A 16218-nucleotide genomic window follows, 5' to 3' on the forward strand; every position below is an offset into this window, starting at 1 on the left:
AGATATACTAGTAGAATTACTTGAGTTGGCAATAGTCTGCAAAAAGGTAACATAATGTCGTTATCAGTACGACATTTGAAGGGAGAAAGATTGCGACATGTCACCTAAATTTTAACAAATATCAACGAGAGCTAATTTTCATACAATCTACGTAGTGTAATTAAGGGATTATATAAACAAATCATAATGTCTGATGTGGAAGATCAACAGTCATATTCTGAGACTCCGGAATTAGCCGAAGCTGAACAAGTTGACCAAGTTCAAGCTGAAGCTGAGACCGAAGAAGGAGAATATGCTGAAGCACAAGAACAAGAACAGAATGAAGAAGAAGAAGACGAGGATGATGAAGATGTATTTGCTATGGACGCACACAAAATAACAGATGAAGATCAAATCAAAGTGACTAAGAAGAAGAATATAAGAAAATCTGCCGGCATTCGATTCCCAGGAATACAAGAAGCAAATGAGATTGCTGCAGAAGCAGATAATGATGAAGCATATGGAACTAGTGATCCTCAAGCTAGAAGAAGAATTGCATTGGAAGAAAAAATGGATCAAGCCATTAAACAAAGAACAACTAGACGTAGAAAAGCAGATGAAGATGATATAGAAAGAATGCAAGATGATAGAATTGAATTATTGAAAGATCATATGATTAAAGCTGCTAATTTAGATGTTGAAAAGAATTCTCAGGGTCAAATTGCAACTGAAAAGTTAAAATTATTGAAAGAAGTAAATGATGTGTTATCTAGAGCCGATTTAGCTGATTCTATATTAGATAATAATTTATTAGAAGCAGTTAGATTATGGTTAGAACCATTACCTGATGCATCTATGCCAGCTTATCAAATTCAAAAACAACTTATTCAATCATTACAGACCTTACCTATCAAAACTGATCATTTAACAGCTTCAGGAATTGGGAAAGTATTAGTATTTTATCAACGTTCAAAAAGAACTGAACCAGTATTAAAGAAAATCGTCGATAGATTAATTGGTGATTGGACAAGACCTATCTTAAATAAATCTGATTCTTATAAGGATCGTAGTATTAATTTTGCTGATTATAATAGAAAATCTTATACTAATAAATTAGGTAAAAGATCAGATAGGAAAGAAGCTAAAACATTATATGAAGAAAATGCAGAAAGAAGAAATAGAGCTGCAATTCCAAGTCGTAGAACTGCTCCTTATAAGATTGCACCAAAGGTTGATCCTGAGGTATTAAGAAGATATACTTCTAGACAAAATGGTAGTGATGAAAGATTTAGAAGAATTAATAATAAGTTAGTTACTATGAGTGCTAAAAGAAAAGTAACTAGAAAAGGTGGACCTTCTATTGAAGGTAGAAACTTACCAGGTTTTTAAATATATCGCTCTGTACAATAAGTAGTTTAATTAATGTTCGCTACAATAATAATAAAGAACAAAAAAAAAAGTAGTGATAGTATGACGTTTTAATTCTACAATGGGATGTATTACCCATAATTATTCATAAAATAATTTACCTGAAAGACTTGCAATTATATTTGATGTTTTTCAATATACACGTGAGATTTAAAGAAATAGGATTGTTTGATCATTATGACAACGATAAAAGATACAATTATGATGATGGAAATATACAAATAAAATACAACCTCCCATTGATATTAATAATTATTGCATGAATAATGAGATGGATATATTAACATTGAATATGGTATGACATTTTATAGATATATAATGATGAGTAAACTTTTGTATCTATGATCTTGGTTTTTCCTTCTTTTCTTTCCATAAAGCTAATAAAGAGACACCAGAAACTTTAACAACTTTGAATCTAACACCTGGAATATCACCCTTAGCTTTACCTCTTCTACCGAAACCGGCTAATAAGACTTCGTCATTTTCATCAACAAAGTTTAAACAACCATCATTTGGAACGAAAGCAGTAACCTTCTTACCGTTCTTGATTAATTGGACTCTGACACACTTTCTAATAGCAGAGTTTGGTTGTTTAGATTCAATACCGATTTTTTCTAAAACAATTCCCTTAGCGTGAGATGAACCACCAAATGGAGATGATTTGAAAGCTGTACCTAATAATCTGGCTTTATAAGATTGATCGGCCCATCTGTTGTTACGACGGTGAACTCTTAATTTTCTAGCAGAGTTAAGACCTCTTGGTTTACCTTTACCCATGATTAATTATTCCTCTTGGTGTTTGACTAGGACTAGATGCTAAACAGAATTAAAGGAAAAGAAAATTTTATTTCACTTTTCAACTTTTTTCCTTAACCTCAATCGGACATACAAAAAAATTTGAACTATGGGGCTTATGTAAGCAAATAACACAACATCTGTTGGTGGTGCGCATCCTTACCTCCATAGTTAAAGTTAGCGGACTGCACACTACCTGAGATTGTGGTGGTGTGCGACAAGTCAACCTTTAGGGTTGAAGCCCTAACGAACAAAAGCGAAGCAAAGTTTATTTCGAGGTACACTAATAATTGTTTAATGACTGCAAAATCAAAATGTAAATGTAAATGTAAATGTAAATGTAAATGTAAATATAAATATAAATATAAATGCTAAAGTACTGTACATCTATTATCTATGTAAACTTTATATATCGGCATACAAAAATATTGATGTAAATCAATCTTAATTAACGTATGGAACTATAATATAATAAATATCTCTGATTACCAGAATCGAATAAATAATTTCGTACTTTCTAACGTCTCAATCTCTTTTGTTTCTTAATCAAGCTTAATAAAAACAAAAAGAATAAATCAAGTTGATCCTTAAACATGAATAATAATCCTTGTACAAAGACTCCCTTGATTAATTGAGGAGCAATACCCTTATATAACCCGTTGAATTTTTCACTCTTCCATAAATGGACCAAAGCATGCGTAAAACTATTAAATACAATATCTTCATCTTCATCATCATGTTCATTATCTCCTAATGGGTTTTCTCCTTCTTTGGTCTTAGGTTTCTTACTCACCTTCTTTTGAATCATAGCTTTAGATACAATTAATGGTTGTGTAGCTACAGTAGCTAATGATTTGGCTAAGACACCAAGTGAGAAACTTTCTAATGGTTTAAGAAATTGTTTGTTACCATACAAGATTTGTTTCAATCTTTCATATGAACCATAAGTAATTGATGGATTAATACATAACACTAATGAAACCCTTAAACCTCTCCATAAACCATGAATACCATCATGTTCCAAGATTTCCTTGGTTAATTGATATAATGATTTATGATGCTTATCTGTTTGTTGTTGAGTGGTGATGACACCAATAGGTGTAGTGAATAATTGAGAAATAGCAGCTGCTAATGCTCCCAAGAATAATTCTGTTAAAGTACTAGCTTTATGATTAGGAATATGTTTGTTTAAATTGGCATAAACTCTTTTAACTATGGTATACCAATAGAAGTAGGCAAAATTTTGAGCAGCTGTACCTAAAAGTGATGAGAATAATCCATGATACCATCCCAATATACCCTTTTTGGCATAAATCTTTTGCAAAACATCAATAGTACTTTTATATTTTAAATCATGCTTTTGAGGAATATACTTCTGTTTATAAATGGATTCTTCAATATCTGAATCTGATGGAGGTGTCGGAATAGAATCGGTTCCCTGCTGTGGCTTTGGATCAACCTTTTTGACTTGTGTTTGTATTAATGTTTTACTTAAATCCAATGGATATACCAATGTATTTGCTATTACTGAAGCTAAAGCTCCACTGGCAGCCTTTTCAAGTGGTGAAAGTGACATTTTCTGATTATTCGGATATATGAAATATTTCAATGAAAATTCGTTATCAAAAACAAATATTATATAAAATAACTTCAGTAGATTCAGACTAAATCAATGATAAAGTTGACTATGTCAAAGATGATCACTTAATGCGTAATTGCCCTTAATCTCAAATAAATGTCATTTTATTTACTTTGACATAAGGAAATTCATGTTCAGTTATATACCTTAGGCTTATACCGAGGAACCTCGCGTTCCCCGTCTCTATCTGATAAGCCCGGCTAGGGCAATGTGTCCGAGGAAAAATAAAAAATTGAATTCCCCACAAAATCAATGCAAATAAGTACTGCGGTATGGGTGCTTCATGGATATTGATATAAAAGTCGGGAATAGAGTAACCGATATTTATATATATAACTGTAAGTTCTATAAGGGTCTATAAGGTTTATTATTTATCGATAAAAAAAAAAAAGAATAACTTGGCTGCAACTCCGCAACCATTGGACCGATATTTCTACTAAATAAAGCTAGTTTTTCAATTTCCAAATCTTTACATCTCTTTCAACTCCACCTGTTAATAGTTGTTCATAACCATATTTATCCGTAAATGTTAGAAAGTTCTTGATCTTACCCTTATGAGCTTCAATCTCTACTAAAACTTTATCATGAATTAAATCTATACCTCTGATTATTCCATCATCACCGGCCACCCAAATACCAGTACATTTATTGATATCATTACCAATACGAAAAGATAATAAACTCTGACTATACTTATCTTGAGGTGATAAACTATTCAAATTCTTCATGATTTGATTTCTCTTTATTGGTGATGTAGTAATTGTACTGTTATTTGTATTATCATCAATATGATCAAGTTCCTTCAACGAAACTATGATAAGTCTCATATATGGTTCATGAGAAGTTCCAACTGCAATCAATGGTGTATATAAATCTGAAGTCTTTTGAATAATTAAGAATCTAGGTGAAAAACTAGATGAAGAGAATTCAGCGTCATTCAAAGAAATTTTATATTTTAAAACTAAGTCCTTCAAATCTTGCAAGATGAAAACATCAAGTAAAGTATTGTCGTTCTTTCCTAATACTATAATCAATTCATTTTTATGTTCAATAATATCAAAGCAACTTCCTTGACCGGTTAATTTGACTTCTGAGATCAATTCGAACTGATTAGTTTCCAGTAATTTAAATACTCTTAAATAAAAATCCCATCCCAAACTTACAAAATAATTAACTCCATTGATTTTTGTATGCTTAACTTCAACTACTAATCTTTTATGAGCTTGATGAGATGATATTAATTTTAAGTCAAATTTTGAATCTGCATAATCATATTTGAAGTAATTAAGTTTACCATCAATCCCAACTAGCAATACTTCATTATTGTCAAGAGTTATGATCTTTTTAATGACAGAAGTTTCTATCACTTTAATAATTTCTGTAATGACATTATTGGAACTAGCATCAACTATGTATAGTTTAGTATCGTTTGTACTAATAAAAAGTAAATTATTTAAAGGATCATAACTTGAAGAGATAACCAATCCATCAATACCTTTTAATAGTTGACCAACCGAAGGATAGGGACTAGTCCAATTACCGAATTGATTTTTATTAAGAGCCTGAAGATCTTCCGGTAATTCTTTATTAACATCTACTACATTATCAAATTCTTTTGCTAATTCATTATAATTAATACGATCTTTAATTATTTCTTCTAAGCTTTCATTTGCATGCAAAGGTTGCGGATTTATAGGTTTACCATGTTCTTCTTCAAATTGTTTTAGAGTTTCATGATAATTGTTGCTTTTGAGAAAGTGTGCCACTAATGAATGAATGGCTGTTTTAGAATGGTTCTCTAAGTCATCAATTGACATTTTGGGAGAAATAGCTTCACTACAATTTAATTAGATCACTTCCAGATCCAAAAAAATTATCTTTAAATCAATAATTTAGATTACGAAAAAAAACAGGTCGTACCCGGATTCGAACCGGGGTTGGTCGGATCAAAACCGACAGTGATAACCACTACACTATACAACCAATTTATATGTGAAAAATTGTGTATGCAGGTGCTGAAAAATGTGGTCACGTGATTGATCACGTGAGTCAGTAAAATCGTCAAACATAACTTAACATCGACCAATCGACCGAGAGTTAAGTCATATTTTTTGATGAGGAGGTTGATATGTTTAAGATTATGGGATTTTTGAGTATTTTTACTACAAATCCTGAGTAGATTGTGGTCATTATTGGCTTGTGAGTATAAGGCATTTTTTTACCTTCTTAATTAGCAATTCTAGTAGGATGAAAACTAATATATCTGCCCTAACGTTCCTTTTAGACTTCAAAAAGTGAGACTTTAGAGTGTTGTGAAAACTCTCTATCAACCTTTCCCACAGTGACTTCGAGGAACTCCTTTAATCCTTTTTCAAGTCGAGATAATCATACCCAGGTGGTAATTCGGCTCTAAAACTCTAGTTTGGAGACCATTTACTTCTTTAAAGTACTTACTACAATATGTATCTATTTAGACACCTACTAACAAAGCAGTTATATCTTATATTGATGTTTAATATATATATAATTTAAAAAAAGAAATCAGGTTAATTGTATCATAATAATCTCTAGTTGATCTACATATTATTGTTACTGCTGTAAATGAAAGTAATGAACTGTCATGTTTAACTTTTACATAACAAAAATCTAAGTTCGTATATGCCCAAAATTATTTGAAGTAAACCAAATAAATTTGGAATGATTATTTAACAGATATTTAACTTATTCGTTTGTACCAATCAGTCTACAAACATTTCCAAGTGAGTGAATATCCATATGATGGTTTTAATCAATTTCTCTGATCATTGAATATTTTGTATTTATATGAATATTTTGTATTTATAGGAATCCTAACCGTTGCCTTTGTATCTCAATTTGCAGGTCTTCCACTTCTATTTCGGAACTTCTCCCTAAGATTGCTTCAACCCACAAATATCTAGAGTATGTGCCATAACCCAAGTTATCTGCTATTGAATTAATACGTTCTGCATGTCTGCCATCGCCATTGTTATACAATTTCTCCCAATCGACTCCCAGCCTATATTGAATACCGATGGATTGAATTTCCTTTATCAAGTCATTGGTCAGCTTGTGAACTACCAACCCTGTCCTATGTAAAGTGGAAAAAGACAACAATTCATCAGTCGTCAGACTATTGAGCTTTACAAAGTATGTAGTTATGCCTGTTTCTTGGTTGACCATACGAATCCCTCCTATCAATATATACGAGATTACGTTTTTATCAAACATCATTGTACAAGGTAGGGTTATGCCCCAGATTTCAATTCGAAATTTATAAATACTTGTTATCTGGTCAATCCGTAGAGCAGTTGTAAATCAAAGATATTTAGAAGATGGGAAAGGGGTATATTTATAGTTCGGAAGTTAGATAATCAACACTATATGAACAATGTGATTTGCAACCAATACTATAAAAATATTAACACAGTTAATCAAACATTGAGCCGATATAATCAAAATATTAGATGAATTCTAACCGATTTAGTAACATATATTATCAATAAATGTAGCATGTGCTTCGGTGTAAATGTTGCTCAGAATTAAAAATTTCCAATGATTTTAGAGGTGCAGCATCGGTTGAGAAGATTGGCAACATACAAATAATAAAACAATTTAATCATAGCACAAAATTTGATCATTGTGTGTGGGTTTGACTACAGCATATTTATTATCTTCTTCTAGAATACTTCAAACAAGTAACTCCGGATCTGCACATTATAGCCCTACAAATAATAGATATAATTTATGTATGAGAGAAAGAAAACAGGAGAAATAAATCCTGAACAACTCCGGTCCAGGAATGAATAAAACGCAAAACCAATACATACAATATATAATTAAAAAAAAAAAAGAAATCAAATTAATGGTATCATAATTATCTCCAACTGATCTCCTATATTGTGCCTGGTACAGCCCTGCAAATGACCATAAATTAAGTAATAAACGGTAATTAACCCCTTTGTGCGCTCAGCCCTGTCACTAAAAATAGATTAAGTGCGACTAGATTACGCGGTGCGTGTCAGACGAGAATGGGACAAGACATTTTATATAATTACTGAGATCGATCTACAAATAGTCTCAGTGATCCTAAAGAATAGCTAGTAATAGCAACCGTTAAGTAAGTAAGAACCATGTATATCAAGAAGTTAATAACAAGATCATTAGATGAAGCTAGTGTATATATCCAAGATATAGTAGAAAGAGATTCATTTACTCAAGATGTTAAATCAACAGCTCAATCATTTAGACATTGGGATACTTGTATGGCCAATAGAACTTGTAAAATTGTAGCTATTGTGGGGATATGTTTAGCATCATTATTTGTACTTTGGATGTTAATGACATTTATTCAATGTTTATGTATGGGAGCTACATGTATAGAAGCTTTATGTTGTTGTTGTTGTCGTAATAGTAATAGACCAGTATATTCAGCTCCACCTCAACAACCTCAATATAATCCAAATATGTATCCACCAAATCATCATTATAATACTCAAATGAGACAACCACCAGTTCCAATGTATGAAACAAGTCAACCAGCTCAAGCTCATTTTACTCAAGATAATTATCCTAAATATGATAGATATGGAGCTGCATTACCATCACCATATAATGATGAAGAAAGAGAACCAGTATATAGAGTAGTTAAAGTATAATCAACTTACAATATATACTTGTTAGGGATATTTAGAATTAATATGACGAACAAAGCATTAACGATTTAACACTACAATATTACAATATTACAATATTTAATATATTTAAATTTTATAAAATTATACATTTGATATATTTAAATAATACCGATAACGAGCTATATAAAAAAAAACGAATGAAATATCCATTAAAAGAATTAAAACACATGATCAACTAAATCCCCCAATTTAGTTTAGACCTTTTCAGCCAATTCTTCTAATAAATTATAATTTCTTTGTTCAATAGATCCATTACCTGGTAATCTAGTTGAACCCATTAAATAATTATCAACTTCTCTTGCACATTGTCTACCTTCTTGAATACCCCAAACAACTAATGATTGACCTCTTCTACAATCACCAGCAGCGAAAAGGTTACCATCTTGACTAACACGATAAGCATTTGGATCAACAGTATTAATAGTACCTCTCTTAGTCTTTGAAACTTCTAAATTATCAGCTTCTGGTCCAAGGAATCCCATTGAAAGTAATACAACATCTGCTGGGAAAAATTCTTCACTACCTGGAACTTCAGCCATTTGCCAAGCTCCAGAATCTGAACGTTTCCATTCAACTCTAACAGTTTTAATACCTTTAACATTACCTTCACCATCATCAACAAATTCTTTAGATAAAATAGAATATTCTCTTGGATCTTTACCATAATGAGTTGAAACTTCAGTATGACCATAATCAACTCTGAAAACTCTTGGCCATTGTGGCCATGGATTATCCTTTGGTCTAGCATTTGGTGGAGTTGGTAATAATTCAAAATTAGTTACGGATTTAGCTCCATGTCTAGTTGAAGTACCTAAACAATCATTACCAGTATCACCACCTCCAATAACAACAACATCTTTACCTTCAAGAGTCTTACGAACTTCTTCTAATTGTTCACCTAATAAAGCTTTGGTATTAGTTGTTAATAATTGCATAGCATAATTAATATTCTTTAATTCTCTACCAGGAATCTTTAAATCTCTTGGAATAGTTGATCCAACAGCAAAGATAACAGCATCAAAAGTATTTCTTAATTCTTCAACAGTAATATCTTCACCAATAGTGGTATTAACAATAAATTCAATTCCTTCAGCTGCTAATAAATCTGTTCTTCTTTTAACAATCTTTTTATCTAATTTCATATTTGGAATACCATACATTAATAATCCTCCTGGTCTATCTGATCTTTCATAAACAGTTACTTTATGTCCGGCTTTATTTAATTGATCAGCTGCTGCTAAACCTGATGGACCAGATCCAATAATAGCCACAGTTTTACCAGTTCTAATAGCTGGAGGAGTTGGTTTAATCCATCCTTGTTCAAATCCATGATCAATAATAGCACATTCAACTGATTTAATATTAACTGGATCATCAATAATTCCTAATACACAAGCTCCTTGACATGGAGCAGGACAAATTCTACCAGTAAATTCAGGGAAATTATTAGTCATTAATAATCTTTGTAAGGCATCATACCATCTATCTTTAAATACTAATTCATTCCATTTTGGAATAACATTAGAAATTGGACATCCAGTATCTGAAGTACAAAATGGTACACCACAATCCATACATCTTGCAGTTTGTTCACCCAATTCTTCTTTAGTTAATCTATTGGTCATTTCATTCCAATCTTTAGTTCTTTCCTTAGCATCTCTGTATTTTTCATTTCTACGTTTATACTTCATAAATCCACGAACTTTATCTAATTTAACAGCAGCTTTCTTTTCATTTTCAATATCTAAAATAGTATCTTCAACATCAGAAACTTTTGGTTCTTTATGTCCATGTTTTGCCGAAGTTGTCTTGGGAGTATGAACATGACCCTTTTTAATTTTAGCTGCTTCACCATTAGTGGCATCAGCTTCAGGATCTTCTTTAATAGATTTTAAGAAAGTATTCAATTCATTCTTCTTAGCTTCTTCAGCCTTTTGCTTTTCTTCTTCAAGAACCTTCTTATAATCAAATGGTAAGACTTTAACAAATCTTGGTAAAATTCTATTGAAATCATTCAAGATTCTATCGGCCACTTCTGAAGAAGTATAATGACGATGATCTTCAATTAAACCTCTTAAAAAGGCAATTTCAGAAGGATCAGTAACTTGAGATAATTCAACTGTTTTAGCATTAACTTTAGTATTAAAATCTTGTGCCATATCTAATACATAAGCAATACCACCACACATACCAGCAGCAAAATTTCTACCAGTACCACCCAAAACAACAACTCTACCACCCGACATATATTCACATCCATGATCACCAGTACCTTCAGTAACAATAATGGCTCCTGAATTTCTAACGGCAAATCTTTCAGCTGCAATACCTCTAATAAAGGCACTACCCGAAGTTGCCCCAAAGAATGCAGTATTACCAGCAATAATTTGATCTTCAGCATTAAATTTCGATTCCTTTGGTGGATAAACAATAATTCTACCACCGGATAAACCTTTACCAATATAATCATTAGCATCACCTTCTAATTCTAAAGTAATACCAGGAGCTAAGAATGCACCAAAGGATTGACCGGCAGAACCTTTGGCATTAACATGAATTGTATCATGAGGTAATCCAACTTCACCAAAAGTTTTGGAAACTCGATAAGATAACGTTGTACCTAAAGTACGATCAGTATTAACCACATCACAATCAATTGTAACTGGTAAACCTTTAGCTAAAGTAACTTCAGATTCATCAATTAATTTATTATCAAGTCTAACATGTAATCTATGATCTTGTTTTCTAACACAATGAGTAGCAACACCAGGTCTAATAGTATGAGCAGGAGTTAAAATTGGTGATAAATCAATATTGGCATTCTTAGTATTTCTTAAATCTTCACGAACTTTTAATTTCTCAGTTCTACCAATCATTTCATTAATAGTCCTAAATCCTAATTGAGCCATAATACTTCTTAATTCATTAGATAAATAATAAAAGAAATTAATTACATGTTCAGGAGTACCTTGGAATTTCTTACGTAATTCAGGATCTTGAGTAGCAATACCAACTGGACATGTACCTAAATGACATTTCTTCATCATAATACATCCCATAGCAATTAATGGAGTAGTTGCAAATCCCCATTCTTCAGCTCCTAATAAACATGCAACAGCAATATCTCTACCAGTTCTAATTTGTCCATCAGTTTGTAAAATAACTCTGCCTCTTAAATCATTTAATACTAAAGTTTGATGAGATTCTGCTAATCCTAATTCCCATGGTAAACCAGCATATTTAATAGATGTCCATTTAGCTGCTCCAGTACCACCATCACCACCAGAAATCAAAATATTTTCTGATCCTGCCTTGGCAACACCAGCAGCAACAATACCCACACCAACTTCAGAAACTAATTTAACTGAAGTTCTGGCTCTTGGATTAGCACATTTCAAATCATATAATAATTGTTTTAAATCTTCAATCGAATAAATATCATGATGAGGAGGTGGAGAAATTAATCCGACACCAGCCGTAGATTTTCTAGTCTTAGCAATTTGAGCAGTAACTTTTAATCCTGGTAATTCACCCCCTTCACCAGGTTTAGCTCCTTGAGCCATTTTAATTTGTAATTCATCGGCATCAGCTAAATAATATGATGTAACTCCAAATCTACCCGAAGCTACTTGTTTAATGGCCGATCTCATAGTATCACCATTAGCACTAACAATAGATCTTGCTGAATCTTCACCTCCTTCTCCCGTATTAGATTTACCTCCAAGTCTATTCATAGCTACTGCTAAAGTAGAATGAGCTTCCATTGAAATAGATCCATAAGACATAGCTCCAGTAAAGAATCGACGAACAATTTCTGTCCATGGTTCAACTTGATCAATTGGGACAGCAGTAGAATTTTCATAATCAAAATCTAATAATCCTCTTAAAGTACAATTCTTAATGGCTTCATATTCTTTACGAGAATAAGCTTCATAAGCCTTTTCATTTTTATTTCTAACAGCATCTTGCATAGAAGCAATAGCTGCTGGTTCATTGATTTTAGCATCTCCACCATCTCTCCAATGATATTCACCAGTTTCTGGTAAAGTTACTGGTTTAATGGTTTCTCTGGTTGGATAACCTCTTTCATGCATAGAGAAAGCATCTTGAGCAATATATTCAAAAGTAATTCCTTTAATTCTTGAAGCGGTACCAGCAAAACATCTATCAATAACAGAATTATCAACTCCAAGAGCTTCAAAGATTTGGGCACCTTTATAAGAAGCTAAAGTTGAAATACCCATCTTTGACATAACTTTTAAAATACCAGCATCAACTGCAGCTTTATAATTAGTAATAATTGTTTCTGGAGTTAAAGATTCATTCTTTAATAACCCTTCTTCTTTCATTCTAATTAAAGTTTCAATGGCTAAATATGGATTAATACCATCAGCACCATACCCAACTAAACAACAAGCATGATGAACTTCTCTTGCTTCAGCTGTTTCAATAATAAGAGCAACTTTAGACCGTTGCTTTTGTCTAACTAAATGATGATGAACAGCACCCACAGCAATCAATGCAGCAATTGGTAATCTGGTACTACTAGTAGCAATATCAGTTAAAATAATAACTTGATGATTATCAGCAATTGCCTTAGAAGCATGTTGACAAATATTATCAATTGTATCAATATAACCTTGAATACCTTGAGATTTTTCAAAAGTAATATCAATAGTGGCCACTGACCATTTAGGATAAACTTTTTCAATATTCTTAATAGAATTTAATTCACGACTAGATAAAATAGGAGATTTTAAAAGTAATCTATTACATTGATCAGGTTTCATTTCTAATAAATTCCCTTGAGGACCAACATAACATTCTAAAGACATAACAATTGATTCTCTAATTGGATCAATTGGAGGATTAGTAACTTGAGCAAATAATTGACGGAAATAATCATATAATAATTTAGGTTGTTCAGAAATACATGCTAAAGCATTATCATTACCCATTGAACCTAAAGCTTCATTACCTTCTGCCATAGGAGATAAAATAAGTGAAACTTGTTCATGAGAATATCCAAAGGCAATTAATCGAGGATCTGTTTGAATAGTAAATTCTTTACTAGCAATTGGAGGTGAAAGATCAACATTTCTGGAATCTAATTTTTCTAAAAGATCATCCATTGAAATCATATTAGCAATAACCCAAGATTTAAAATCATATCTTGAAGCAACCTTTTGTTTCAATTCTCGATCATCAACAATTCTACCTTCTTTAGTATCAACTAAAAGCATTCTACCAGGTTGTAATCTACCCTTTTGTAAAACTTTTTCAGGTTCAATTTCAATAACTCCAACTTCAGATGCACAAATAATTCTATCATCATCTGTAACATAATAACGACAAGGTCTTAAACCATTACGATCTAAATTAGCTCCACAATATCTTTCATCAGCAAATGTAAAAAGTGCTGGACCATCCCATGGTTCCATAATTGTGGCAGCCCATTCATAAAATGCCTTCTTTTTTGGATCAATATGTTCATCATTTTGCCAAGCTTCAGGAATCATAAGCATAACTGCTTCTGGTAATGATAATACACCATTAATTACTAATAATTCTAAAACATTATCAAATGCAGCTGAATCAGATCCACCTTCTTCAATAATTGGAAATAATTTATCTAATTCTTCACCAAATAATTTAGATGACATAACCCCTTCTTTAGATCTCATCCAATTTTTATTACCTCTTAAAGTATTAATTTCACCATTATGAGCAGCTAATCTTAATGGTTGAGCTCTATCCCATGATGGGAAAGTATTAGTTGAGAAACGGGAATGAACTAAAGCAAAATGAGCTTCAAATTCAGAATTAACTAAATCATGATAATAAGCAAACACTTGATTTGGAGCCAATTGACCTTTATAAACAATGGTTTTATTTGAAAGTGAACAAATATAAAACCAATTATGTAAACCAATCGTATGAGATGATAGCTTTCTAAGAATAAATAATTTCTTTTCAAAATCCTTTTGATATTTAGTTGAGAATTCTTCATCAGAAATTTCAGTACCAGCTAATTCTGATAAAATAACAGCAGGTTGTAAAATATAAGGTTCTCTTGAAAGTGAAGCAGGACCTAAAATTGAAGAATCATGAGGAACTTTTCTCCAACCAAGAACTTTTAAACCTAAAGATTGAGCGATATTTTCAAAAGTAATTTTTGATTTTTCAAATACAGCATCATCTTTTTTAAAGAAAAGATTACCGGTACCATATTGACCAGAATTTGGTAAATCGACATTGGCATGATATTTGAATTCACGTTTTAAAAATTTATGAGGAATTGATGATAATACACCAGCTCCATCACCATCTTTTGGATTTAATTCTCCTCCTCTATGGGTCATATTACATAATAAATTTCTTGAATCAGATACAATTTTATGAGATGGAACCCCCTTTAAATGACAAGTAAAACCAACACCACAAGCATCTTTTTCTAATTCTGGATTATAAAGTCCCTTGGCTACTGGTAAAGCCGAAGCCCAAGATTTATTTTCTGGAACTTCATCATATTTGTATAGAGATGTTTCCGAGAATTCTTCTTGGGGTAAGTAAGAAGTCATTCTATGATTAATGAGTAATGAGTAACTAGTAACGTAGAATTAAATTAAATTAATGAATGGAAAAGTACTTGTCTTTTTTTTTTATATATATAATAAGGAACTGACTAATTGAATAATTGAATAATTGACTAATTGAATATAATTGAGTTACTGTAGGGGAACAGACTTTAAGAATTAAACAATTTTCTAATTTCTTTAGGTAAAATTAATCAGGGAGATTGTAATTTTTCAGCGAAGAGAACAAAATAATTAGGGAACAGTGGGGAATATTCTCACTAATTTACTGAACACTAAGGAATAAATAAAAGAATTCTCCTTAAATAAACAATTGATGATATACAACAAAACTACAATAATAAGAATTGAAATAGAAAAAGAAGTTATACAAATAAGAAAATTTTTATTTGATAATTTTGAAATTTTTATTACTTTAAAATGATTCAAATTCAAAATGTAATTAATAGGTTACCCATAAAAGAATTAAAATTTTTAGTGAGAAATTATCGGACGAAAGAGGGGGATCACTATACGTAATAAGCATTAATAGTATATAATAATGACTAACATAGTAAATAAGGTAGATGATTCACAATATTAATTAATTAATTATCTGGGCGGAACCGGTGATATCTGTCACTAACAGAAGAAAAAAAAAAATTATATGATTGCCCTGCAGGGCAATTTATCGATTAACGAGACTAAAGCACCAATGAATGATTTGTCAATGTAATCAAAGAGAAATATTGACTTCTGTGTTCTTTACGCCGCATATAAATGTTAACTGGAAAATAAAGAGGAGAACTTCATCTTCTGGAGTTTAGCATTAATATATTTGTTAAATATTAATTATTAATTGGAAATTGTTAATCAACATTTTCATGTTAACCTGATAAATTTAATCGTACAATGATTAAATACTGGGCCCATGTGATCAAAGTGTTAAGAGTCAATAATTGCTTATTTAACTATGTACATTTTTTTATTTAGTGGGGATACTTTCATTTGGCTGATGTCCAAACCGGAGAAAGAAACAAAATGTGTTGCTAAGCCCGATTATATAAGCACGTTTCTAATCAGTAAC

General features: G+C 31.5%; 6 protein-coding genes and 1 non-coding gene across 7 annotated transcripts; 2 read left to right on the forward strand and 5 right to left on the reverse strand. All coding sequences in view use genetic code 12, as the record gives it.

Annotated features, from left to right (window-relative positions):
- Positions 1-186: 186 nt before the first annotated feature.
- Positions 187-1368, forward strand: RJT21DRAFT_115107 (uncharacterized protein; the record flags this gene model as incomplete). Its single annotated transcript, XM_064880315.1, has 1 exon — positions 187-1368. The coding sequence occupies one exon, from the start codon at positions 187-189 to the stop codon at positions 1366-1368; it is 1182 nt and encodes a 393-aa protein (XP_064737181.1).
- A 66-nt stretch (positions 1369-1434) lies between these two features.
- Positions 1435-2504, reverse strand: RPS23A (40S ribosomal protein uS12). Its single transcript, XM_064884653.1, has one exon. The coding sequence runs from the start codon at positions 2182-2184 to the stop codon at positions 1747-1749; it is 438 nt and encodes a 145-aa protein (XP_064737182.1). The 5' UTR covers positions 2185-2504; the 3' UTR covers positions 1435-1746.
- Positions 2505-2581: 77 nt separating this feature from the next.
- On the reverse strand, positions 2582-4019 carry ANT1 (Ant1p). The gene has a single exon (XM_064882161.1). It carries the CDS (start codon positions 3776-3778, stop codon positions 2720-2722), a length of 1059 nt encoding a protein of 352 aa, XP_064737183.1. The 5' UTR covers positions 3779-4019; the 3' UTR covers positions 2582-2719.
- RJT21DRAFT_121632 (uncharacterized protein) lies at positions 4020-5673 on the reverse strand. Its single transcript, XM_064882162.1, has one exon. It carries the CDS (start codon positions 5656-5658, stop codon positions 4288-4290), a length of 1371 nt encoding a protein of 456 aa, XP_064737184.1. The 5' UTR covers positions 5659-5673; the 3' UTR covers positions 4020-4287.
- Positions 5674-5752: 79 nt separating this feature from the next.
- On the reverse strand, positions 5753-5824 carry RJT21DRAFT_t113. Its single transcript has one exon. It is a non-coding gene; the product is annotated as a tRNA-Gln (tRNA).
- Positions 5825-7898: 2074 nt separating this feature from the next.
- On the forward strand, positions 7899-8616 carry RJT21DRAFT_45909 (uncharacterized protein). The gene has a single exon (XM_064884655.1). The coding sequence runs from the start codon at positions 7993-7995 to the stop codon at positions 8515-8517; it is 525 nt and encodes a 174-aa protein (XP_064737185.1). The 5' UTR covers positions 7899-7992; the 3' UTR covers positions 8518-8616.
- A 1-nt stretch (position 8617) lies between these two features.
- On the reverse strand, positions 8618-15366 carry GLT1 (glutamate synthase (NADH)). The gene has a single exon (XM_064884656.1). The coding sequence runs from the start codon at positions 15135-15137 to the stop codon at positions 8751-8753; it is 6387 nt and encodes a 2128-aa protein (XP_064737186.1). The 5' UTR covers positions 15138-15366; the 3' UTR covers positions 8618-8750.
- Positions 15367-16218: the final 852 nt, after the last annotated feature.

The sequence above is a fragment of the Scheffersomyces amazonensis genome (genome assembly GCF_036850825.1).
Source record: "Scheffersomyces amazonensis strain UFMG-HMD-26.3 chromosome Unknown RJT21scaffold_5, whole genome shotgun sequence".
NCBI classification, from domain to species: domain Eukaryota; kingdom Fungi; phylum Ascomycota; class Pichiomycetes; order Serinales; family Debaryomycetaceae; genus Scheffersomyces; species Scheffersomyces amazonensis.